Consider the following 27,607-nt stretch of genomic DNA (forward strand, 5'->3'; position numbering starts at 1 on the left):
CTAACTGGTTGATTGCTGAGCGCAGCCCCCCTTCTTCCAATAACTCTGTGCATGGACCCTTGGGCGACATCTGATGTTTACCCTCCAAATTTTTGTTTTGCCTCCTAAGTTGCTGTATTTTAAATTTTTAAATGCAACGTGTTCTCCCACCCTACTTCCCCTCCTCCTACCCTCTGTTTGCCCCTTTCTTTTCTATCAAGTATTATGAATAGTGACCATTTAAAATAAAGAATCATAAAAATAAAAAAATGCTCTTTGCGACGCCCCCTTAAATCACCTTCTGCGCCCTTTAATCTCACTTAAAGATCTCTTCCTGCAAATAAAATCTTGTTTATTATGCTTTACTGGCCATTTGTACAGAAAGAAAAGAATGAATCAATGTTTTATTGAACAAAATATTCCACTTAATTCCTCTGACTGACCAATACACGGAGTAAAGGATGTACTCAACAACACTGTGATTTTACAAAACTAATCCTTTATATCTATATGTAACTGATGTTTGCCTGGGCGGGTGGAGGTAGAATGTTTAGCTAAACTCCTGACTGGGACAACTGCCCGGCTGTAGCTCAACCTTTCCCACCTCAGTATCCGATGGGTTAATGCCAGATGTTCTGCATTCAGGCTCCAGAACAGGGGACCATGTGAACTGCAGATGCAGAAGGTGAAATGACCACAGCTACCACTGAGGAAATTATTTGCAGACTCTTATCCTTCCATCTCTTGACTTCCACTTTCGGAGAAGATGACAGTATGAATAACAGCGTTGTATCACATTATTGTGCAGCACAAAGTCCCTTCATCAAACCAAGTTTGTTAGTTGGGGGACCATTATTCATTCTCTCTCTCTCCCTCTCTCTCTCTCTCTCTCTCTCTCTCTTTTGTATTCTACGCTGCATCCGCAGAGTAATGCTGCTTGTACAGTAACACCCTTATGACCCTGTTATTCAAGGCTGGATGAATTTCTTCCCTTGCTGACACACAACCTTCACACTGGCGTTCACCCTCACCCTCGGATTATGACTGTCTCTTACTCGCTGTCAAATGCAATTAGGATAAAGATTTTTGCAACCTTGAAATGACGAGGGGGAACCTCTGAGCATGCACTCACTCTCTCAGCATCAGACGTACACACAGATCAGCAGCGGTACTCCGCACTATCCTCATCTGGTAGTCAGCACACTTGCTCAGGCTTCACATTCTGTCATCTCTCTCTCGGGATTTCAGTCTCATTCTCTGCAGCTTTGCTGGCTCCCATCAATCTCAGAGTTTAGGCATATTGCACATTCCCAGCTCAGCCCGTGTCTACTCGGGAGCATCTCTCGCTTCACAACGCCAAACTTGGCTCTCTCCATCACAGAACTCACAGATCCCATCCACATCAAGCAGCAGACACACGCACACTTCATGGGGGGCTACACTATTCTAGTTTAGTATAACTTACATTCATTTTATGTACATTTGTGTAAGGAATGATGAAGGAGCCCCTTTTGTAGTCGCTTCAGTGCAGTAGAATTAGAGATGTGCGCTGACCCCCGTGTTTTGGTTTTGGATCTGGATTCATCTTCGTGTTTTGGTTTTGCAAAACCACCCTGAAGTATTTTGGTTGTGGTTTTGAATCTGTTTTTTTTTTTTTTTAAATTGATAAAAAGTTTTTAAAAAATAGCTAAATTCATGTAATTTTTGCAATCCAAAACCTGAAATCCGGATATAAAATCGGAATTCTGAACCACAGGAAGATCAGACCTGCGACTCGGATCTCTCCGGATTTACATAATGCGGGTTGATTTAGATTTCTGGAGAACCGAATCGCACATCTCTACATAGAATAACTATTATTATCTTTTATATATAAGGGTTCCGTAGCTCCATACAAAGGGATAACATTGACAAGAGGATACATACAGTAAGTACAGACTAAAGCTGGGTACACACCTATACAATCATCGACAGTTCTTTCGATTTTGACCTGCTCATTCGATATCAAATGTGTGTATGCACCTTCCATCATGTTTTGTCAGATGACAACTGGTCATAGGATCACATCTTATGTGCTGTTTAATATTCATTCGATTCGATGGTGCCATATCGGCCCGAAAGTGAAGTGTGCACACTATTTTGACCATTCTTACGACCGTTCTTGCGATGCTCCTCCAGCATCAGTGTCACCTTTGTGGGTGTGCATAATTAAACTTAAGATAATTTGGTCAGATGGAAATCAAAGGTCACAAGTAAGATTGCATAGGTGTGTTCACGTGTATCGGCACTGTGGTCGGGACTTCCGAACAGGAGTGAAGTCGATCATCAGATTGCATCGAAAGTGTGATTGTATAGATCTTAATACATGCTGTATAATAAAGACAGTTGAGCTTGAAAAAGAATCACACTGATTGGAAACGTTGCTCATTGCACGGTAAACCCATTGGTTTATTGTATCTAATCCTGATTGCCCTTTTTTCTTTCCTTACTAACAATATTGGACTTTGGCATTTGGACTTTAAAGATGTATTTTGGATAAGTGCCTGTATTTTTCTGGACATTTGTTTTAATACAAATGTATATAAATTTGATATACATAATTACAGTGTACGGTTAGTATAATTATCTAGAGAAGACAAATGGAAGAAGACCCTGCTCATAGGAGCTTACAATCACTAGACGATGTGGGTGTACACAATTGAAGGAGGCACAATAGACTACTTTGTATTTATGCTGATTTTTGTTTTGCCAGTTATCAAAACCAGCTTTTTCCCTGATTTGGAAACAACCTAAGAAATGTAAACATTTTATATGAAGTCCAAAATGTTTTGCTTTAACAAAGATGAGCGGTTTGGTTTTGACTCAGTTCATTTCGCCAAATTAGTGCAAGTTCGGATTGCTTCTTATTTATCTTATCGACTATCCAAAACACATGAGAGCCGGATAGCCAATATGATGCCGTTCCTGAGATCCGAAAATAACCGAGTTAAACCGAACCGCTCATCTCTAGTTTTTAGGCTATAGCGACAACGCCACCTCAAGATGGCATCGGCTAACTGATCCAAGATCCGAAAAGCTAAGGTTTAAGAAGCTTGATAATGTAAGACAGACCTCAGTCCCCACTGGGAAATAAATGGTGTCAGCAGCATTAGTTTACCTAATACTGGAGATATCGCACTGATATCGATAGAGATGAGCGGTTCCGTTGTGGCTCAGATCTGCCCACCAAATTCAGAACGAAGCAAAACATCATCTTTCAAAAACACCTGTGATATCACCAGCATTCAGGTTTGTTAAATAGGATAAGGAGGATAATAAAATCATCCCTCCATCTTTAAAGTACTGATGCAAAGTATTATGGACCGTACACACGGTCAGATCAGACAACGATCAGATATCGTTGTCTGATCGACCAGCATGTGCTGGATGATCGTTATCGATCATCCAGCACATGCTCCATTCCCCCAACTACTATAACGATCCTCGATTAACGATAGCAACCAGGTTGGCCTGCATGCACGGGCGATGGTCCATATCGATGTCGACCATCCGTGCCCGTGCATTGTTTGGTCATTTGATGGGGCAAAAAAAGGTTGATTGAAATGATCAAACAAGAAACGATAACGTTATCATTTAAATTGACCAAGAAATCTGACCGTGTGTATGCACCATTAGTCTCCAATCATACGATGTGTCAGTGCTTCAGCGGTTCAGCTCAGCATTTTAAAGCCCTGCATTTTTTTTTTCCCACTCCTGTAATGTTTCCCTGAATGTTGATGCAAGTGATCATATGATGCACATATATGCAGACCTGTCTCTAGCATGCAGCCGTGTAGGGTCACAGCAGGACTGGGATATCTGATTTTTATTCTACTATTCCCTAACAATGGCAGCAGCAACAAGATGTAAGGAACAGCCAGATCTGGTCAACAGCGAAGCACAGACAGAGGCTGCATTTTGACAATAGTGGAGATGTATTTTCCATGCACAGAACATTCCCCGTTTGTTTCCCCTCCCCCAAGTCTGCTGCTATCTGATCTATGATGTTATGTGATCTCTGGGATACACTCACACACAAGTACCGGGCATTGCTGCTCAGCTATGCACAATGTCTCTCTCCTAGTACCACTCTCTGCTTTAAATCCTTTACCATGTTGCCATGCTTCCTTTGCTACATTTCACTCTTTTGCTTCTGCTGTTTGCTCATTTTACCTCTAGGTCTTCTTTGCCCTTCGGTTTGTATCTGTTTGGACTACCACACAATAGACTGCAGGGACCAAGGACTTCCAAGCCTCCCGAACCTATTCCCATTGGATATACGGAAACTCCTGGCAGCCAACAACCACATACATTCCATCCCCGGGGATCTGTTCTTGTTTTACGCCGATCTGGTCTATCTGGATCTTCGGAACAACTCGTTGACCGCTCTGGAAGAGGGCACCTTCAGCAGCTCCAGCAGACTGGTGTTCCTGGATTTAAGTTACAACAACCTGACGCAGCTTGATGCCGGGATTTTTAAATCAGCCGAGAAGCTGATAAAGTTAAGCCTGGGGAACAACAATCTGTCTGAGGTGCACGAAGATGCCTTTGAAAACTTGGAGGCCCTCCAAGTGCTGGAATTGAATGACAATAACTTACAAAGTTTGAGTGTGAGTGCCCTGGAATCGCTGCCATCCCTTCGGACTGTACGCCTGGAGGGAAACCCGTGGATATGTGACTGTGAGTTTGCCAACCTCTTTTTTTGGATTGGTGAAAATTCAAAAAAACTACAGAAAGGTGGGTGAGGAAAATAGTCTTGCTATGTATCAATGATATCAATACAGGTTTGAGTTAATTCGTTTGATGAAATCACATTTTCTGTTTAATTTTTACTAGAAAATACCATCACTTAACCCTTCGCTATTGTAATATGTGCTGAGTGTATTGTCGGAAGTGAAATGGTTAAAATGCCTGAAGATGTTGTGTCACTATGCATGTGTAGGCTACCAACCACTGGTCTCATTAATCTGCCAGAAAAGGAGAAATAACAAATTAGTACTAGTTAATCATACAGTCACCACATTGAGCTGGCCCCATACTCCTGCCCCATGCTTAGACAATGGATTCCCATGTTCACCGAATTCTCTGTCCATTACTCAAGTGCTGCTAAACGCCAGGTGTTTAAGAACTTTGGCTGTGATTCAGAAGTGGACCGAAGCCGCGATTGCAAATTTATGCTAATGCCGCAGCCGATGGACTGTCTACCGAGACGCTCACCGGCTGCAACTGAAATTCGCTGCGGTAGGCAAATAGTCACACAATCGAGCGGACATGAGCCGCACCATCGGACATTAAAACAACCTTGTGGTTCACAATGTCCAATGGTACATGTCCACTGGTGCCAATGGAACTGCGTCTTCCAATGCAGTCCCTGACTGGTAGAAAGCACCAAGGGAAGACATAACCTTAATTAGTTGTACAGAATTTACCCTAAAAAGATTGTTAAAGAAGCAATATTGGCTCTGGCTACAGCATTTCTCCAGGATCCCCCACTTCCGAAGGGCTGGTCTACTGTACTTTGCCGGGAGATCTTGCAGAAATTTGTGAGTCTCCTGGACGTTCCGGGAGAGTAGGTAAGTATGTGTAGGACACTTTATTATAGAGCCCATTTATCAAGTTGTTATTATTATATGTCCTTAAAATATACAGAAACTGGCTGTTTAATAAGTATCCCTTAACTTCACCAAGATAGAAAGCAGGAGATATCGAAAATATTGTCGCCAGTCCTCGCATCAGCCATCCCCATAGTTTTTATGGAGAAGGTATGTAACAAGATCCGCAAAGCATAGCACTGCAGGGCATCTTCAAATGGCATTAGCACGTTACTTTCAGTGTGCCGACCCTGCCGGAAAGGGATCTTGCGATCCCTCTCTGATGGGCTGAAATCTGTTCGCGCTGCCAACCGGGAAGTAAAGTGATCACGTATGAAATCACTTTACATCTTACTGATCGCCGGGACAGGCCTTATCAAATAAAGTAACCTTAGTGCCGTGATGTATGACAATAAGGATTCTTAATCCTTAGGGGCTGGCCGAAGTTTTTCATAGATCTGCCCCTACAAGTGCACTGGTAGTCTGGTGGGTACATATTCCAATGTGACTAAGGGGCCTATTCTTCAAAAGGACCCCTGATATTCCGAAAAGTTTTCGGAGTTTGCTTCCGAGAACAAGCGCCATCTTCAGACGGCGTGTGTTCTCGGATACCCGCTCCTTCCTATGGGAAGGAGTTCCGGGATGCGAAGAGGGATCCGAGCGGATCCCTCCGCCGCCTCCTTACTACCTCCCCGACGGCTGTGTGCATGCGTGACCTCGGGTCATGTATGCGTAGGCCGGGACGACGGGGAGGAGGTAACGCAGCTGCTTCTGTAGCTGCGATACTAACCGGCGGAGACAGCTGATTTTCGGAGCAGCTGTCCCAGTTCCGGAGCAATGATGAATTGCTCCGGTGTCACGTTTCCCCCGATGCGAGTTGGATACTTAAGCATCCCTCGCAGCGAGATGATTACTTATATTTCCTCCGATGATGAACAGGCCCCTAAAAGTGGACAGAATGGGTCACAATCTATGTTAATGAGTCATTTTGAAATCACACAATTAGCCATGGTGCTGCAGACAGTAATTAAACTGACAAAAGCATTCAGATCCCTAACCACTTAAAAGCTTGAAACTGAGCTCTGGGATGGGAGAGGAGAGACGGTATGAAGAATTGTGGTGATTAGAAACATTCACACAACAGTTGTGGTGATTAGAAGCTATTCAGCTCTAACTGTGGTGACTGCGGTTATTGGTCAATAGAGGTGATTCCACATAACAGCCCAGCAACCGCAATGTAATAAGGTAGGAAGTTATTACCTAAGTTGAGAGCGCATAGAATTATGTGTGAGAAAGATCAGGATTGAACACCCCTCAGACCAGGCTCACAGGGTCTAGTACCCAGGACTAGTCCTCTGTGGGGAATTAGTATACAAAGAAAGAGCATTTGTAAATAAGGTTTCTTTATTCACCGTGAATGAGAGAAGCCCCCTCTCCTCCCTGCCTGAGAGAACATTCAGTCAGGTCACCCCTTTCAGCCTGTAAATGTAGTTCATCAAGGGTCTCTAAACAGGCATAAAAAAGAGGCTACAGTTATGCTGATATTCATTTTATTATCTTTTATTTATCTGCGCTGTACATGGGGCATTGTTAGTGTACTGTATATCATTTTCCAGTATTCTATGCTCATAGGATCCGGATTTAAAAAAAAAGTAAAATGTTATAGTATAACAATATGGCAGGTCATTATTACACAGTATTATAGAAAGACCATCCAGCAGGGGCGTAACTACCGTGGGTGTGGTTGCTATGGGGGCACCGCACCCAGCCCACCTCAGGAGTCATTACAATGAGAGAAGTGGTCACAGCAATCACAGTGGTGACCTCCTACTCCTGGTTACTCATACTTACCGAAATTTGGCCAGCCCCCTTCGGGAGAGGGCTGCCAGGTTGGTGCAACAGGGCTTGTGGGGGCAGTTTATATATTATTATCAGCATTATAAAGCAGGGGGTGGGGCTACAATGACACAAATCGCATCATCGCACCCCTGCACCGCCCACTTTGCGGCAATCGTGGGGGGGCGGCCGCTATTTTGGCGGACTCGCCTACTATTGCAGGGTCACGATTTTGGAGAGCCTCCCGGCAGTCCAGGGAGAGTAGGCAAGTACGTGGTTACTTCTTCAACTATGTATTAGTATGGGCGTGGGCTACAAGTGGGAGGGGCTACACGGGGTGCTGCTGGCTGGGTGCAGCAAGTGTGTGGGAGTGATTGCCGTATGTAGTCCGGACCGCGGGCACCTATGATCCTGCTAACTGCTTCTTATGGCGAATACACACTAGATGATTTCACAGGTGGATCGGGCAGGCATATCGTCCACATCAGCAAGTGCGTACCCACTATGAACGACCATGCATGTCTGTCACGGGGTCATTCATCACATCGACAGAACAAACCTACATGCTGCTCAATCTGTCAATTGAACAACCCCATGGTTTTTGATGCGGCTGGTGAACGACATATGGTGCGGTCGTTCAAGAGATCGTGCGTTGTCAAACGACCGCACGATATGACGTCCACCGTATCGTGGTTCGGTTGGGTATGTGCTGAGCCTGCTAGGACAACCCCATACCATGGCCACGCCTCCTCCCGCATCAGTTAGGGCAGATGGAGCGCTGGGCTCAGGAGGTGAGGTGGGGGCATAGCTAGATATGGAGACCCCATAGGTCTAGCTACGCTCCTGCTAATCGATTTAGTTAAATAAACCAAATAGCAGTTGAAGTGTAATAACATATACTCAGTAGGTATATCTAATATGTTTCTAATCACTGTAGTGGTAAATAAAAATAAGTATTTATTAATTGCAGTGGTAGTAAATATTTAATTTCGGGTAAAATAACAATGTTATTAATTTTCGACTGATAGTATTGTGAGCATTCAGTCTCTGAGGGTAGTTTATATACATTAAATTCATATTTAATATCAAATTCACCACTAAACCTAAATGTAGACTTCTGCCTAAGGTGGCAATTGTAATGGCACCTTTCTTTATTCCTTACCCAAACGGCCGTAGTTATTTGCAGAAGTGCAGTGTATACTATAAAATACAATATTTTATTTTATTCATTATTACAACTACAGAGTATCATAGAAACCAATCATATATTTTAGACATTTACAGCGCATTCATTATTAATTATTTACATTTTAATGCGGCACAATATTAGCTGGCTCAGTCTGACTTATTATAGCCACAGCATGTAGATGTTTGTTACTTATGCGTTGCTAATACGGAAATTATATGTATTGATGAAATTGTGTATAACGCACGATAACAAAGATTAGTAAAAGTCCTTGGACACTGGAGCCATATTTCACAACTTCCCAACTGTCCTGATTTTGTTGAAATTAAAAAATGGTGCCAAAAAGTAGGCGATTTTGGACAGCTTGGGCAAGGATTGGGTCATACTTTCCAACATTCAGCCCCCTCCCCCCTTGAGGGGGTAGCCAGGCTTCTACTGGAGGGGGGGTGGTGGCGTGGCATAAGGGGGGCGTGACAGGGAGATGATGCAGCATTGGGGACGGAGCAGGGTGCGACCGCGTCATTGTGTCCCCGCCCCCTCTTCACAATGCCGAGATTACCAGCATTGTGAAGTAGGGGGCAGGGCCACGATGAGGGGTGTGTGCATGGGGATGCGGGGGTATCCGTAGGGGGTTGCGACCGGCCGGGACACTTGCCCACTTTTCCAGGTGGTCGTGAGCGATTTTCGGGAGCCAATTGGCCATTCTGGTTTAGTAGCCAAGTATGGTTTGGGCTGATCTAGGTTTGTGCGGGTCAAGGACGGGGCCTATTTTACATTCATTTCACTTGCCTATGTGTTCGGATGTATGTATGTTGGAATGCTGGAGCTCCAAAACCAATGTAAGGACCTACTCACGTGTGTTTGTTTGACAAGCATTCACTTTGCATAAATTTTAATCTCGCCTACAGCATTCATGAGCTTTCGTCTTTAACACTGTACAATATAATGGAAATTCAATAGGAGCACTCAATAATAAATACTTAGGGACATATTTACCAATTAATATTTTGGGTATCCACAAATATTAAGGATCCCCTGAATGTATGACAGCAGCCAAATAGGTTTCTATGGGGGCCACAAAGCTGTCCAATTTACCAAGCTTGGAAAATTTCCGGGAGAGGGTCCCTAAGTAACCCTCCCTGGCAATGGCCTCCTCGCATGCTCAGAACGTCCCCAGTTGCGAAAAAAGAGAGGTGAAATTATCACATTCGAAGTCGCTGTCCCTGCGGGTGATTAACAGTCCATGCGGGCAGGGCCAGATTAAGGCTTATGGGGTCCCCGGGGCAACTAAGTTGTGGAGGCCCCATCAATAAAATTACTACAGCCCCACACAACAACTACTATGCCCCTTACCTTGTCTCCGGACTCTCCACTGACCGGCAAGGTCGCAGCATGCTACTTCAAGGCCGCAGCACTGCTGGGAACAGACTCCCGGCAGCATAGCGGACATGATCTAGTACACTGCTAGTGGCAAAGGGGATTAGAGAGAGAGAGAGAGAGAGAGAGAGGGGGTGGGAGAAAGAGGGAGGGAGGTACAGGGAGGGAGACAGAGAGAAGGGAGGGAGTGATACATAGGGCGGGATATACTAAGCATCGTGACGGCGATGTGGTACACCCCGCCTGTCTTCTGCTAAGTACCACGCCATGTTCGTAGAATATCGTAAAGGACAGATCTCCTGATAAGAGCATCCTATGTGATGGGACTTCCGTGTTTAACACCCAGAAGTCCCTCTGGCGTGGGGGGTGGAAGGGAGAGCGCACACACACTCCCTACCTCTATGTACAGCATCAGGTACAGGGCAGGCTTCTAATGGGAGCAGGCACTTCACAACATTAGACCCTGCCCCCTGCCAGTACACCCGCGAATCGCGGCATGTCAGTGAGGGGGCGGAGCTTCCATCGTCAGCCGCTGTCTATCAGTGAAGGAGTGTGCTGTCACTGCAGTGCTGTCTGCTGCCTGCCGGGAGTCGGCCAGAGAGGATCCAGAGTTACCCGGACTGTTTGCGACAGTGTGGGGGCCTCCAATGTGTGGGGGTCCAGGGCGACCGCCCGCCTGTAATCCGGCCCTGCATGCAAGCGATTAATCATTTCTTATTCCCGTGGATATCAGTGATAAGAAATTGTACTTATAACGTTTAGAGCCCGATAATAAGTAAGTATGCCACTTAGTGCACTATGGTGCAGGGAGGAAGCCCGGATAAAACTGACAAAATATTACAAGGTTGTGTCTATCAAGTCAACACTTGTGTGTAAAAGCCCTTATAATAATATGATTATTTGTGTGAAAGCTGGATCCAATAAAAATAAACATGTCTGCTAAAGATGTGCGGTTCCCTCGGATCCTTCTTCGCATCCCCCGGAACTCCTTCCCGTCTGATGATGGCGCTTGTTCTCTGCAGCAAACTCCGAAAACTTTCAGTTTTCGAAGTTCGCTGAATATCAGGTGGTCCATGCGGAATACTAGCATTTCTGCATGGTTACCGGGCCATTTATCGGTTGATGAATAGGCCCCTATGTAAGAAAATAAAATGTAAGCTATACTGTATAAACATTTGTTTGATTATGGTTTTATATACATTATCCATCATTTATTAAGCTATTTGCTTTTTGCCACTTGGGCTGCAGTCACTGACTAAACAGAATATTTTTTTTTTTTGCAAGAGAGCAAAAACAAAGAAGAGAACCTCTTTTTTGTGGGCACGCTTTATTAGGATAAACTAAAAAAAAATTTACTTTTATTAGATATGTAATAAAATATTATTTAAAAAAATAAAAGAAATTGTGCGAATAGGAGGGAGAAGAAAAGACTCCTTCCCAAAAGTATAACCAAGCAGGTCTCCTCCTAAACTGGTTATTAATTCAAAACAGTTTATATTAAAGCATAGATTAATTTAGACACAAAATGTTGGGTTGGCTATTAATCATGGGAATGCCAACCGGACAAAAATATAATTGCACTTTAATACTCTATTAAGATATATTTATTGTAGAATACAAGTATCCGTATTGGAAGTGTCAGGCACATAGGGCTCTATTTATTAACATTATTTTTACTAAAATAAAGTGAAAAAGGGTGTTTTCACACCCTTTTCACATTATTTTAGTTTCACCTGTAGTTATTACTAGTAAAATTCTACTCCAACCCCTAAGTATCACTTATTTTTAGTAAAGCAGATCGCATTTCCCATAATTGTAATGGGAAATGTGATCCGACCATAGTTACTAAAAATAAATTGTAAAAAAATATCGGGGGAAGCCCTGTGATAATAACGCCACCTGGAGGTGGCGTTATCCAGGGTCTCCCCCGGTTACCGGGCTCCCACTCTGCTCTAACGGGGAGAGCAGAGGTGGGAGCCGGTACCAGTAATCAGCTATGTGGTCTAAACAGACCGCAAGCTGATTGCTGTAAAAAAAAAAAATTGAAAAATTTTTTTATTACTTACCTGAATCCAGGGACTGGTGATCGGGCCTCCGGTGATGGCTCCTCTCTGGTCAGCTGGTCTCCCATAGTGCCCTGCTGCCCGGTCATCAGGTGATCGGGCCCCAGTGCAGTATGGGAGATCACCTGATTGGGAAGCCCCGGAGAAGATCACCAGAGGCCAGGAGGATGCAGGTAAGTGTAATGAAGGGAGGGGGGATCGCGGGGGTCCGCGATCGCGGGGGGCAGGGCTTAGCATCGGTGGGGGGTAGCAGCGACGGTGGGAGGGCGCATGCGCGGGCTCTTAGGCGTGGTATTTTTTCCGAAAATACAGCGACTAGAGTGCGGATGGGATCCACAGGGACAGAGCTTTATCACAAGCTCTGTCCCTGCAAGGGATTTATAGTAAATCCCTGTGATATTGCCTGAATTCGCAATGCGAATTCACTCGGTAATATCACACTACAATCCGCATTCAATATGCGGATTGTAGTAAATAGAGCCCTTAGTGTACATACAGTGTGTATTTCAGATTTAAACAATTGTTTCATTATGTAAAATACAATAGAGGTTACAATGTATGTACCTAGTAATGACAAATTAATGAGTAATATGTGGCAATTATATATCAAATGGGGACATCAAGTCAGAAAAACAAAGCCAAAACAGGATAATCCCACTCCTTCACTGTGAACAAGAATATATGTAGCATGCTCTGGTGAAAGGAAGTTCTAACATCTATATAATAAGCGAGAAAGCGTGTCTGTCTGTCCTTTATGCACGGCCAGAGTTTTGGACCTAGCTTACCCAAATTTGGCATGGTAGTGTAGTTTGACCAGGATTAGGTTTTTGCCTAGGTTTGAAAATCCTCAGGGCCACACACTGTCACACAACCCCTAAAAATGGGGACACTCTAAAATTACACAGGTTCAGCGGCTAGCTCCAGTGGAAACTGGCAGCCTGTCAAAACATGTGTGAAAGCTACAAAAGTATCCTTTTAACCTCACAGTCTGAGCAAACTTTCACGCAAGTTCATATTAAATCCAGAGTTAGTCCTTTTTAAAGTGACCATATGTTAGTCAGCCCAAAGGCGTACAACTTTTGGCCGTATTCAATTAGGTGAGAAAAGTCAGTTTCTGCGGAAAAGTATCGCGAGAGACGTCATTTCGCCTTGCAAAAATAGTTTCCTCCATATTCAATTCCGAAGACTTTTCGCCTGGTGTGGAAACTCAATGAAATGGGACCTGCGAAAAAGTTTCGCCTTCGAATAGGTGTCGAAAAAAAGTGTAGAATTGGGGTTTTGGAGTGCAAAGCTGCGGGTACCCCCCTGCACCCTTCGGATAGTCCCCCAAAGGTAAACTGCGTTAAAAAAAAAAAGTTTTAAAAATCTTTAGATCACCCCAAAAAAGTACTTTCATTTTTGGTGGCGAAGAAGTACAAAGTTGGGGGACAAACATAAAAACTATCAAAATAGACTCCAGGGGGGTCCCCAAGTATGCCCCAGGTGTTTTTAAGTTTGCAGGTGCTTGTGGCAGATGGATTATTAACGATTTTTAAAACTACACTTTAGCAACTTAAAAATATGCTAGCACCCATTTTCAGGTACCCCAAATTTCTTTGAACTACTTATTTTGAGCCATTTACAAGTTCGCAAGGTCCCGTTTTCGCCGATTTCTAATTGAATATGGGGAAAAGCAGGCATGCGCGCGATACTTTTCCGCATTGAAAACCAGCGATGTAGGCGAAAAGTCCAGCATGCGAAAAGTACGGGTCTTTTAGCCTGGAATTGAATATGCCTCTTTGTGGGCCACATATGAAGATCCTAAAGGGTCCCCCAGAGGTAAATAAAAAATCACATACATTCGCACTCACACAGAGGGCGATTCAGACCCTGTCGCTAAGTTGCGCTCGCTCACTGCCAAAAGGGGCCGGGTATGCAAATCCAGCGATCGCACTGTCTGGCTTAAGGACGCCCTGTATGTCTTAGAGGGCGACGGTAGTGAGCGTACGCAGGAGTATAAAGCCGCCCACCTCTCTCTCTTAGCACACGCCATCTCCAGGAAGTGTGTGATTAATCGGGAACATCGAGACCCATCGGAGCTGCACGCAGCACTTGGTAGCCCCTACCCCACCGCAAGCACTCCGGTCAATTCAGGCAAAAAAACAACCAAGTGACGTGTGCAATGATGCTACTTTGCTAATTATGCACACCCATTAAACTCCGTTTTGACGCTCAGACACACCTGCATTCACAAATCCACTCCCTTGTTCACAAGCACCTTCCCCTGTCACCACCCACAAATAGCGCTGTCACTCAAAGTAGCGTCCAGACTGTGTACTACGAGCGCACGATTCCTGGCCGCAGTGACTGGTTCGCGCATGTGTACTTTGATGCATATGCATGTGCAGATATGCGATTATCGCCCCTAGCGAGCGTTCGCAGCTTAGCAACCGGATCTGAATCAGACCCAGAGCCCATTCATGTTATGCCACACAGAGCCCATTCAGGTTATGCCACACAGTAGTACCCCTTATACACATTATGCCATACAGTAATAGTGCCCCTTATACAGTACATTATGCCACTCAGTAATGCTCCTTACACTACACAGTAATGCCCCTTACACATTATACTGCACAGTAATTCCCTCTACAGATTATGCTAGTGCCCCATATAACACATTATTCAACAGAATAGTTGTATGCCTTACACATTATGCCACACAGAAATGCCATCATAACATTATGCCACACAGTAATGCCCCTAATACATTATGCCCCCCAAGCAACTCACCTCCACGTGTCCCTCCAGCAGCCTCTCGTCTCCCCCTGTGCCAGCCAGCAGGTGTGGATTTGGTGCCAGGCCACCTAATTACAGCTGGGGCACCTTCAGGCAGCAGCAGATATGGACAGACAGCACCGGCGCAATTTGAAACCGGTGCAGGTCGTGAGACAATTGAAGCTCACGAACCGGCAGCCAATCAGGAGCCACCACTGCTGATTGCCTGCCGGTCCGCGAACTCTGATTCCTCGTGACTGGCGGTGCTGCCTCTCCTTGTCTGCCTGATGATGCTACAACTGTAATCAGCTGGCACCAAATAAACACCGCTGTCACCCAGGCGGCCCTGACTGGACCGGCCCACCTTGTGTGCGTGACTGGGTGCAGGGTGAACGGTGGTCCAGAGAGGCAGCTCGGGCACCATAGCAGCCGCACCCCTTGCACCTGGGATGTAGTCGGCATCCTGGCGTGCAGAATGCTGACGGTCTGAATACCGGTACTGAAATCCCGACAGGTCGAGATCCTAGCACCAGTATCCCGACCGCTGGCATCTCGAAGGTAAGTATCGGGGTGTTAGGGGGAGGTTAGGGTTAGGTAGCGGGGTTAGGCACTAGGGAATGGTATGGGTTAAACACCGGGGAGGGAGTGTTAGGATTAGGGTGCAGAGTGGGGGAAGTTAGGTTTAGGCACTAGGGGGAGGGTATGGGTTAAGCATCGGGGGGGAGTGTTAGGATTAGGGTGTGGAGTGGGGGAAGTTAGGTTTAGGCACTAGGAGGAGGGTATGGGTTAAGCCCCGGGGAGGGAGTGTTAGGATTAGGGTGCGGAGTGGGGGAGGTTAGGTTTAGGTACTAGGGGGAGAGATTAGGGTTAGGCACTGGAGAGGGAGGGTTAGGGTAGGGGTTACAAAAATACTCACTGCTGTTCTCTATAGGTGTCTGGAATCTGGCTGTCGGGATGCCGCTGTCGGTATTCTGGCCGGCGGCATCCTGGCAGCCGAGATTTCATACCCAACCCTTGCACCCACAGTAGTTACGCCACTGTTTGCATACATGTTAGCAAACAGTGGGGTCCTTTTCAGGATCAATGGAATGGGGTTATAGACTAGGACAATGTAAACAAATAAAGTCTGCAGGTGTACTTCAGGGTCCAGTCTTCAATCCGGGCAACGCTAGCTATCCTGGCTAGTAGATAATAATTATCTCCTATCATACCAGAGGTGATGACCCATTGTAACTATATCCAGATCTTTGCATGAAAAAAAAAAGTGTACATAAATATGATAACGTCTTCTAAATAGCACTTTCCAAAGTAATGTACACATACACAAAGTAAGTATTCATAGAAAAGTATTATAATCCACTAGATATTGTAACCACATATAGACATGTTTTGGAAAAGTTTCTGATTGAGTGATCCATCTGCTCATACTTGCTGATATTCTGTATGCATCTGCCTCTTCTTGTCTGTCCATGTGTGGATTACAGTGAACGGCAGGTGAGAGGACAGCTGGCTGGTGAGGACTGAAGAAAGAAAAGACCATTCTGCTGTCAGGATTAACACTGTACTTCTGCCCTGGTATCAATAGACATTGCATGGCAGTGTTATGCCGCACATCCACTAGGCGATATTAATGAGCGATTGCACGATTACGACAACCTTAATCGTGCAATTGCTCATTAATCGTGTCGGAAACGTCCAGCGATACGCGCTCCCACTGGTCGATTCCAACATCAATCATCGCTTGAACATGCCGGTCAATATGCCGGTAACGACAGATTGACAATGTTCGGGGATGAGGGAGGCTGCCTACACTGAACGACTAATCGTTCGGTGTAGACACTGCAGGGGATGGGGAAAGACAGTACGATTATGATGTTGTAATCGTATTGTCTTTCCCTAGTCGCCTAGTGGATGTGCGGCTTTAGTGTGTGTCTCTAATGAGAGAACCTGGACTGGTACCTGTAATGGAGATAATTCTGCTGTTTCCAATGGTGTCAGCTCAGTGCTTGGAGCCGGGACTCATGTGTGCAACAGGTGGGCTTGATCAAATACACCAAAAACCACTCTTTTCTCTTCACCAATCATCTTTCCAGTTAACAATGGTAATGGGAGTTGTCAGACGGAAGAATACGAGCAGGTGGGTTGTAGAGTTAATCATTTTTAATGTATTTTATTTACAGCGCCTAATGCAGTAAAGCATCAGCATTTTTTCCATGCCACCAGAGGCCAAAAGTGTCTTGTTGAGACATTCAGAAAAAAGATGAAATTAAGTAAATTGGGCTTACCTGTCATCCTTATGTGATGGCGGACAGGGTTGCGCTTCTGTTTGTCCACTTATTTTATGATTGGCAGCCACCAGCACTGGTTTTGCGATCACATTGACCAGAAAAATTTGAATTTGGTCCTGGACCACCAACCTGCCCCCCTGCAAGTGCTCTGCAGCACCCCAGGTTGCCACTGCACCCAGTTTTGGAGACACTGGCCTAAGGGATTGGTTACAGCAGAGACTAGCAGCATGTACCCTAGCTGTTGAAATTCTCATGGAATTAAAAAGCAAAACAGCGCCACCAGCTGGACAGCACTGTTCTAGAGTGTACAGCATATAATAGGTATATTAGAACAGACTGTGTGACAATGTTGGATGTATTACTAAACTAAAATATGTGCCAGTATATCATAGGTAAGCACAGTATTAATTTTATACTAGGGGCACATGCAGTGTTGGAGTGGGGCATGAAGGGCCTACTGGGGGAACACAATAAGAGGGTCCCATCATCATAGCGATGCCCCACTTAAGGGATGTAGCCAGCAGGGAATTGGTATGAAATACCGCCAGCAGCCCGACATCAGCAGAGATCCCGGCAGCGGAAGCCCGACAGCGCTGGAAATCCCGATCGTGGATAGGTAAGTATTGTCTAACCTAACCCCCCTAACCCCCCCTAACCCTAATCCCCCCTCTAAGTGCCTAACCCTAAACACCCCCTTCCCCGCTGCCTAAACCTAAGTCTCCCGGGGGGGTGCCTAACCCTAAGTCCCCCCCCCGGGGTGCCTAACCCTAACCCTCCCTCCCCCTAGCCTAACCCTCCCGGGGGGGTGCCTAACCCTAAGTCCCCCCCGGGAGCCCTAAACCTAACCCTCCCCACCCGCGGCTGTCCGCTCGCGGGGCCCGGCATCACTACGATCGGGATGCCGGGCGCGGTCTCCCGGCGTCGGGAAAATGCCGGGCGTCTACATCTAGACGCCCGGCATTTCACCCTTGCCGGGATATGACAGTCGGGATGCCGGCTGCCGGTATTTAGGCAGTCGGCTTCCCGATTGCATACCGCCAGCAGCCAGAGAAGGTGTGACCTGTTAGCAGACAGCAAGGATATCCACCTGAAACAGTCTGCCCACAGAATAAAGCTATCTTTGCTTTTGGTAATTGTTAATTATGCAGACGCCACTGTAGCTTTTCCTTTTGAACCACTTTTTTCAAATAACCCGCAGCTGGCCTCAAGTCAGTGAATCAGTCATCACCACCACAGCCAGGCAGCTAAAGATTACAAAACAGCAACTCAAGTGTAACTACCGTAGCAGCTACTGTATGGTGGCATCCGTATAATTAACAAGTACCAAACAAAACAAAAAGGAAATAAACTTTATACAGTATATTTAAATAAGTTTAAAAAAACAACACTATGGGCCTGATTCAGAGCCGTTCGCTATTTGCGGTCGTTCGTTCAAAAACAAGGGGTGGCTATTCAAATGATCAGTTCGCAAATTGCAGTCTGTTCACACCTCTAAGTCTGAATGAGCGAGCAAAACATACGCTCGTTTATTTGTTATAAACGCCCCCTGGCCGCACGCACCATACGTCATGTCCGCTATTTATTAGATTAATCGAGTACATCGACCAGCGTATGAACTGCTCGCTATTCTTGTGGTTGGTTTTTGCTACCACAATCTTGCGAGCAGTTCTGGCTATAAAATAACCCAGTGACGTGGTCAATGACGCTGCTGTATTAATTATGCACACCCTTAAAACGCCCGTTTTGACCTTTAAGCACGCCTGCGTTCGGATCTCCACTCCCCATTTTCAAGCACCTTCCCCTGTTACCACCCACATACGCCTCATTCTGTCACTCAAAATAGCAGGCATTCGCTATATTGCGAGCACATGAATTTCGGCCGCACTGACTGGTTCGCGCATGCGTATAACGATCCGTACGCATGCGCAGATGTGCGAACATCGCTCGGAACGAGCGTACTGCCGCTAGCGAGTGGCTCTGAATGAGGGCCTATATACATTACAAATTTTTTAGATTTTTAAATATTTTGCACATAATCCTAATAAAATAAAAAATACAAATATTATTATTATTATTATTATCAATAATATAGAAAAATACTTGCATGCACTTACCTAGATCAAAGCGGCTGTGGACCATTTGTGGCACCCTATAAATAATGGTTATTATTATTATTATTATTATTAGTAATAATTATAATAATAATTATAATCTCTTCTTTTTTTCTCTCTTCTATCTTCTCACTTCTAAAGTCTCCAGTGCAGCTAAGAAAGCAGTGCCTGGAGTTTGTAAGGATGGACAACGTGCAGGCACAGCACATGCACTAAAGCTGGCCATACACCAGACCAACTTTCCTCCAACCATCCAAATGGTTGGTTGGAATGAAAATCCGGTAATGCATGGGAGCAAATGACAATCAGCAATTTGCTCCCAAACACCGGAAAACGGACGACAGCTGTTGTTCAGACAAGTTGTTTAAATTAAACAGATTTAATCAACTTTCCTGAACGACCTTTTTCGTGTTTTCCGTTGTTAGGGAGCAAATGACTGATTACCGGATTTCCATTCCAACCAACCAACTAGTTGGATGGTTGGAGGAAAGTTGGTCTGGTGTATGGCCAGCTTTAGCTTGATTGGTTAAGTCAGTGATTTTCAATCTTTTTCAACTTGAGGCACACTGCGCAAGATTTTAAAACTGCCAAGGCACACCTTCCGGCGATGTGGCTTGCGCGACCAATGAAAAAACTTACATATTGGCTTGCACATAAAAAAAACACACCCATTGGCCTCCACAGGAATAAAGCACACTACATTGGCCTCCACAGGAATAATACACATATACTGTACATTGGCCTCTGCCAGTGGCGTAACTACAGCCCCCGCAGCCCCCGCGGTGGCTTGGGGGTGCGGAGGCTTGTGGGGCGAGGTGGCTGCCTGCAGATTCCATGCGGACTGGCCGTCCGCATGAAATCTGCAGAAAACAGCCCTCCCAAAATGGCCGCCGCCTAGGAGGAGACATATGCTAGAGGTCCTACTGGACCTCTAGCATCTGTTAGTCACCCAGGCAGGGCGGTAGTGTGGACGGCACATAAGTGCCGTCCGCACTACATTACTATAGCAAAAAACACACAGCCGCCGGCGTCGGCAGCTGTGTGTTTGTTTTAGCAGCCGATGAGAGTCTGTCAGACTCTCATCGGCTGCTGCGCCCACTGCGGGAGCCGGGCTTCCGGCTCCTGCAGTGTGTGATGAGACAGACGTCATGACGTCTCTCCCATCATGCAGAGCAGGCCGGCCCAGGAGGACGCTGCACGGAGGAGCATGCCGGAGCGGGGATCAAGGTAAGCGGAGTTTTATTTTCTTTGTGTGTGCGTGTGTTGCTGGCCGGGCGGGGGGCACTGCTGGGAGGACTACCACTAAGGGCACTGCTGGGGGGGAAGACGGACTACTACTAAGGGCACTGGGGGGGGAGGACGGACTACTGCTAAGAGCACTGGGGGGGAGGACGGACTACTGCTAAGGACACTAGGGGGGGGACTACTACCACTAAGGGCACTGCTGGGGGAGGGAGGACGGACTACTACCACTAAGGGCACTAGGGGGGCCTACTACTACTACTAAGGGCAGTGCTGGGGAGGGAGGACTACTACTAATGGTACTGCTGGGGGGAACTACTACTACTAAGGGCAGTGCTGGGGGGGAGGACTACTACTAAGGGCACTGCTGGGGGGGACTACTACTAAGGCCACTGCTGGGGGGGACTACTACTAAGGGCACTGCTGGGAAAACTACTAGGAGCACTGCACACTGGTGGGACCACTACTGGGGGACACTGTATAGAGGGAGATTACTACTAGGGGCACTGCTGCGGGGACGACTGCTGGGGTGGGACTACTACTGGGGGGCTATTACTGGGGGTGTTACTGTGGGGGGACTACTACTGGAGGCATTTCTGGGGGGGACTACTACTGGAGGCATTGCTTGCGGGGGCTACTACTAGGGGCACTGCACTGGTGGGACCACAACTGAGGGCACTGCATAGGTGGGGATTACTGCTGGGGGCACTGCATAGGTGAGGATTACTGGTGGGGACTACTACTGGGGGCATTGCTGGGGGAGGACTACTACTGGAGGCTCTGCTGGGAGGGACTACTACTGGGGGGACTAGGACTGGGGGCACTATATAAGTGGGTCTACTACTGGGGGCATTATGCAAGGGGCACTGCATAGGGGGACCACTACCTGGGGCCCTGCATAGGGGGGGGCGCGTCAGAAATTTTTTTGGCAGGGGGGAGCAAAATTTATAGTTACGCCACTGGCCTCTGCAGGGATAAAACACACATACAGTACATTAGAAAAACTAAAAAACAATGGCTCACCCCTACAGAAAAAAAACACATTGCTCCCCCCCCCAAAAAACAACAATCACCGTGGCTCCCACATTTAGACTTGGCACCTACCTGTGCCTCATCGGCTGAAACAGTGCAGAGCTGTCAGCACAGCAGAGTGCTGGCGGGCTGGCTGGCGGGCCGGCTGGTGGAGCAGACGGGATGACTGGTTGGCTGAGTGGAAGGGCGTGACCTGTGATGTCACACTGCCGCGTCTACAGAAGTCACAACCAGGACACACCTGAGCTTCCCAGAAGAGCTCAGCAGCAGCGCTGCCCGGTCCGCACTGACTGCAGTACTTCATCTGATCGATGGCAGTGACTGCCGGCTCTAACAATGGCGCGGCACACTGAAAAACCGTAGTGTGCCGTGGTTTAAAACCGCTGGGTTAAGGGACCCAGGGTGGGCTTGTGTGGTAGAACTGTATAAAATTAGGTCCTGGGAGCTCTGCATGTGTGTATATCTTCTGGTATTATCCCAAGCACCTTCCATAAGGGACTCATCTTTTTAAAGACGTTTGAGCAATAACATCTTGCCTTAAGATGCCTGCATCTGCTTGTATCCTGTCACTACCAGAATAACGCTATTCCTTTCTTTTGCTGTTCCGGTTGGAGCGCGGTGCCTCCAAGCTGAAACCCTCTGCCAGCTACACATGCAGAATGCTCCATAGTGAAAGGCCAGTGGAAATTAACCGACACTACCCAGAAGTGTTGCAGCAGCATACCCACATATACCCAAGATGTAGACAGTTCCAGGTGCCGGTGGTAGGAAGAATATAAAAAATATGGTGCGAATCACCAACCAATTACATTAATGCTATTCTACACAATAGCTCCCACAGTAGGTTCTGCTTCCTACTAATAACAAAACAAGGAGAGGAGCACCAGTATGAATAGTACATTACTCAGAGGTATTAAATAAAATAAAATATTTATTATGCTGGTTTTATAGCAAATAAAATTCAACAGTATTCAAACAGCAATAATAGGATAGGACTGTATAAAAATTATTCTCATCAGTATAACGGATTTAAAACAAGGACAGTTCAGAAGTATATTCTGTGTCTTTTTCACCCCTCCAAGGACGTAACGTCCACAGTAATTTTCTACGATATGATAAGCACCCAAATAAATATATATGTCACTTGCTTAAAATGCTTATTGCAGTTCAATAAAATGGACCCTATATCCAGAAAATGCCTTTATATATTTAAGGGTTAATTGTGAAGCAACAGAATAGGAAAATGTTTATTATGTTTATTAATCCAAGCTATGCTGCCTCTGTATAACGATATCGTTGTTCGATCTCCCGGGTGTGCTGGACGATCAATATCGATCATCCAGCGCACCATGGCCCTCATTCAGAGGCGGTCGCAAAAAGTGATCGCTCTCCCTGAATGAGGGCGGACGCTTCCTTTTTTCTCTTTCATCCACTAGGGGACACTGGAGGTGCTTACGCTGGGGTATAGAGGCGTGGATAACTGGAGCCGGCACTTTAAATAATTTAGAAGTGTGAAGCTCCTCCCCCTCTATACCCCATCAGCCCTCAGTTTAGAAAATGTGCCTCATGGAGCTGGTCACAATCTGCTGTGATCCAGCAGCACATATATTTTCTTTTATTTAGGTTTATTTATTTTGTACACGTTTTACACTACATTAGGTACCCTTCGCCACCTCTCTAAAGGTGGGGTCCGGGTACCTGGCGCCCTGTCCTTATAGAAGGCAGGAAGGAGTGCACAGCGCTTATATGAAAAGCACTGACAGCTCCTTATCGCCACAGCACATTCTCACATGGAAGAAGAGAGAAGTGCTGAATGCAGAGAGACTCCATCGGGGACCACGCAGTGAGTAATCACCTGCGCATCCCCCGGCTCCAGCCCCGCCGCTGCCCAGCGGTTTTACATAATTAGAATGCTGGGCAGCTAATGCAGAGCACTATGCTCTCCCTCTCCTGGTGCGGGGCTGATAAAGTGCACTACAAGCGCGAGCACCTGCTTCCTCCCGAGGCTATCCCTCTCCCCGCTGTTTCTAGCGCGGGGCAGGGGATAAGTGCGACAGTAGCGCGGGACTACAAGCGCGACCAGGCGCCTGCTCACCTACCCGCCGGGCTCTCCCTCTCCCCGCTGTTACACGCGGGGCTGCTGACAGGCGCCTGCTCTCCCTCCTTCAGCCCGGCTCTCCCTCTCCCCGCTGTTACAGTAGCGCGGGACAGGGGATATGTGCGCTACAAGCGCGACCAGGCGCCTGCTCTCCCTCCTTCCGCCCGGCTCTCCCTCTCCCCACTGTTACACGCAGGGCAGAGAGTCGGTAAAGCGGTCCGCTGTACACGCGGTGTGGCGCGCGGGGGGGAGGTTAATGGCCACAGAAGCCATCTTGTAAAACCCTTTAGGGCATAAATAAGGGGGCAGAGCTTAAAGGCTGCGCGGGTCTCTCTCCCCTAAACGACAAGCGGCTGTATAACAGCAGGGCTGCCGCTCTTCATTGCACAGCAGATCATACTGCATCTCTATATAGGAGATTGCAGTGTAAGACACAGAAGGCTGGATTCCTCTGCTGCCATTCCTGTGCTGCAGGACAACATCCCCTGATTACATCCATGGTAAAGAGGCTGTAAGTAACTGGGGTGTAAGTGCAGGGGAATCTGATCTGTGGGAGGGGGGTTTCTCCTCCTCTGTGTCCCACAGCCTTCTTGTTTTTATGTCTGTGTCTTTTCTGTTTTATGCTGCGTTTCTCTGAGTGACTGTGTGTACCATGTCCAACAGAACCAAGGCCTCTCAAAGGTTGTTTGTCTGTTCCAAGTGTAACAAACAGACCAAGCCACATGCCACGGGGTCCACGTTATGTGATGCTTGTATAACAACGGATTCACAGATGGCGATTACTACCTCTCCTGCTCCGCCATGGGTCACTGACATGGTAGGAGTTATGTCAAATTTAACATCGGAGTTGGCATGAGGCGCGCAGGTCTCAACCTCCTGGGGTAGCTGACTTCACCAAGTCTCTAGACACCCTGGTTCAGATGCCTACACCCTCCACTTCCTACCAAAGCCCGTCTCACAAGCGTACTCTAATGACGGTTCTCCAGTCAGAAGAGACGGACGTAGATTTCCTCGCCACAGAGGATACCGTAGAGGGTGAATTGGAGGAAGTTTTACAAGAAATTAACAAGACCTGGGTTCAGATCCCACGTCCACTGACTATTTAATGTGTATCCAGAGATGGTGCAGAGGGTAAAGCACCTGTTCTGCATCTGGGTGTAGTTTTCCGTCTAGCTTCCCTTTTCCATCATCCATGATGGAGAAGTGGGAAACTCCTTCTCCTGTAGATGTCTGTTTCCCATTTCACTAAGAAAACAGCACTTTCGGTGCCGGGAGCTACTGTTTTAAAGGACACTTCGGATCGTAAGTTGGAGACAACACTAAGATCTATATATACCGCAACGGGAGCTCAACTTAGTCCTAACCTTGTTACCGCCGGGGTTAACAAGGCTGTGGTTTGCTGGGCTGACCAGCTGATTTCAGGTTTGGACTCAGGTACTTCCAGAGCAGAATTACGTCTATTAGCAGAACACATCCGTGAGTCTGCAGTTTACTTGGGAGAAGCTTCAAAGGATATTAGTCAGATTAGTGCTCGCACGCAGAGCTCTGTGGTTGCGCGCTTGGCAGGCGGACGCAGAGTCCAAGCGTGCGGTTGAGGGTTTACCATTCACGGGTGACATGCTTTTTAGCCCGGAATTGGACAAGTGGATATCCCAAGCCACGGGGCGGTAAGTTCTCTTTCCTCCCGTCTACTGCTCCGGTTCCCAGAAGACCTTATACTGGACCTCATTCCTTTCATGGTAGAGCCAGAGGTGCTCCTACGCAACCGAGAGGAGGTAGAGGTCGTCCACACATGGTTGCACGTAGACCAGAGTCTAATTCAGCTGAGAAACAGGTGGCATGACGGTTTTCCGTCCCACCTGGGGTCTCCTGCGGTGGGAGCCCACTTGCAAGAATTTCAAGTTCTACAGGAGGCTATCAGGTCTCTAGTAGTGTCATCTGTGTTGGTTCCGGTTCCGGAGCATCAGCGAGGTATGGGGCTTTACTCAAGCCTGTTTGTAGTGCCCAGACCGGAGGGTGCGGTCAGGGCCATCTTGAACCTCAAGTCCTTAAACCTGTATCTATAGATGTATCGTTTCAAAATGGAATCTGCATGCTGTTGTTGCGAGCTTAGAACCAGGGGAGTTCCTATTATCCCTGGATATCAGGGATACTTACCTCCATTTTCCTATGGGAACCACACCAAGCTTTTCTGCATTTTGCCATATTGAAAGATCATATCCTCGGCTCCCCGCATATTCAGCAAATTCATAGCAGTCATGATCACTCTCCTTCGGTCATCAGGAGTGAACATAATCCATTATTTGGACGATCTGTTTTTTCAGTATCTCTTCTATCAGGTCAAGCACAGAGGTTAGTCCAGCTGGTCCTCAGACCAAAGAAGGTGTCAATGCTTCTTTGTCTGCGTCTCTTAGGAAAGATAGTAGCTGCTTTCGAGGCACTACAGTTCGGCTGGTTTCACTCCAGGGGTCAGGGTCTCATCTGCTTCTACAACGACAGATCAGTCTGAGCCCGGTTACCAGAGTGGCCTTCTCTGGTGGACGCAATCCACCAAATCTTTTAGCGGGCCGGAAATTCGGAGTGTGGAACTGGATCATCGTAACTACGGATGCCAGCCTCCGAGGATGGAGAGCAGTAGTCCTCGATTACCACTTTCAGGTTCAAGAGTCCCCTCTAGAACGGAAGTGGGCCATAAAGGCGTTGGAACTCAGAGCGAACAATGCTCAGATAGGCAACAGAGTTTCTAAAGGGGCTCATCCGGTAAGAGTTCAGTCCGACAGTTTTCATCAACGGCCTGAGTCGCATGGCTATGCGAGAAGTAACTGAGATCTTCCGGTGGGCCAAGAACCAGTAAGTAATCCTGTTGGCGGTATTCATCCCAGGTGTGGACAACTGGGAAGCAGATTACCTAAATTGACAGGAGGTCCAGAATGTAAGCTTCATCCAGACGTGTTCAGCGCACTGATACGTCGATGGGGATGTCCTCAGGTGAACCTCATGGCGTCACGACTGAATTGTCAGCTCAGAGTATACGTGTCAAGGACTCGAGATCCGCAGGCGGAAGCAGTAGCCGCTCTGACAAGTCAGTGGATCTACGACCTTGTTTATCTTTTTCCTCCGATTCCACGTCTTCCTTGACTTCTAAAAAGGGAATAAACAAGAGACAGCCTCTGTAATTCTCGGGGCTCACAACTGGCCTCGGAGAAGTTGGTTCTCGGACTTTCAGTCTCTATTGACAGAAGATCCGTGGTCCTATCCTATGCGCCCTGATCCTCTACAGCAGGTTTTGTTTTCATACACCCCAACTTAGCGCAACTGCGTTTAAGGGGTGGCTCTTTAAACCGATATCCTAAGACGCAGTGGATCCCACACGCGGTTATCCCCACCATGATACGTGCCAGGAAGCCAGTTTCGGCTGCGCATGATCATCGCTTCTGGCGTGCTTATATCTTATGGTGTTCCGGTCGGGGTCTTCTGTCTAGGACTTTTCGTTTATCCACGGTTTCTGCTTTCCTTTAGACAGGTCTGGATTCTGACCTTCGTCTAGGAACCTTAAAGGTGCAAGTCTCTGACCTTTCCATTTTCCTTTCAAGGGAAATTGGCCTTCTTTCCTGAGATGCTGACATTCTGTAAGGGGTTTTGCGCGCGCAGCACAGTTTCGTACCTCCAATAGCTCCCTGGGATCTAATCTTAGTGCTTCTGTTTCTTCAGTTGCCCATGTTTGAACCTTTGGAGGATGTTGATACCTGTCTTGGAAGACGGTCCTCCTCCTGGCTCTTGCTTCGACTCGTAGAGTTTCAGAATGGGGGGCTATATCTGATAAGCAGCTTACCTTGTGTTTCAAGCTGATAGGGCGGAACTCCGGATGGTAGCCGCTTTCCTTCCCAATATTGTGTCGGCTTTTCATATCTATCAGCCTATTGTGGTACCGTCGTTGGTGGAGGACTCTGGTGGCTCTTCTGCCTTGGACGTGGTTACGGCTTTCCGCAACTATGTTGCCAGGACAGC

General features: G+C 46.9%; 1 protein-coding gene across 1 annotated transcript in view; it reads left to right on the top strand.

Moving 5' to 3' along the window:
* The first annotated feature begins 3,946 nt into the window (after positions 1-3,946).
* Positions 3,947-27,607, top strand: part of LRRC38 (leucine rich repeat containing 38) — an 84,234-nt gene continuing 60,573 nt past the window's right edge. Inside the window, exon 1 of the mRNA XM_088455756.1 lies at positions 3,947-4,755. Coding sequence (XP_088311882.1) covers positions 4,020-4,755 — 736 coding nt within the window. The 5' untranslated portion in view covers positions 3,947-4,019. The remainder of the gene's footprint in view (positions 4,756-27,607) is intronic.

Source organism: Taudactylus pleione, unplaced genomic scaffold (genome assembly GCF_031769625.1).
Source record: "Taudactylus pleione unplaced genomic scaffold, aTauple2 ptg000671l, whole genome shotgun sequence".
Classification (NCBI taxonomy): domain Eukaryota; kingdom Metazoa; phylum Chordata; class Amphibia; order Anura; family Myobatrachidae; genus Taudactylus; species Taudactylus pleione.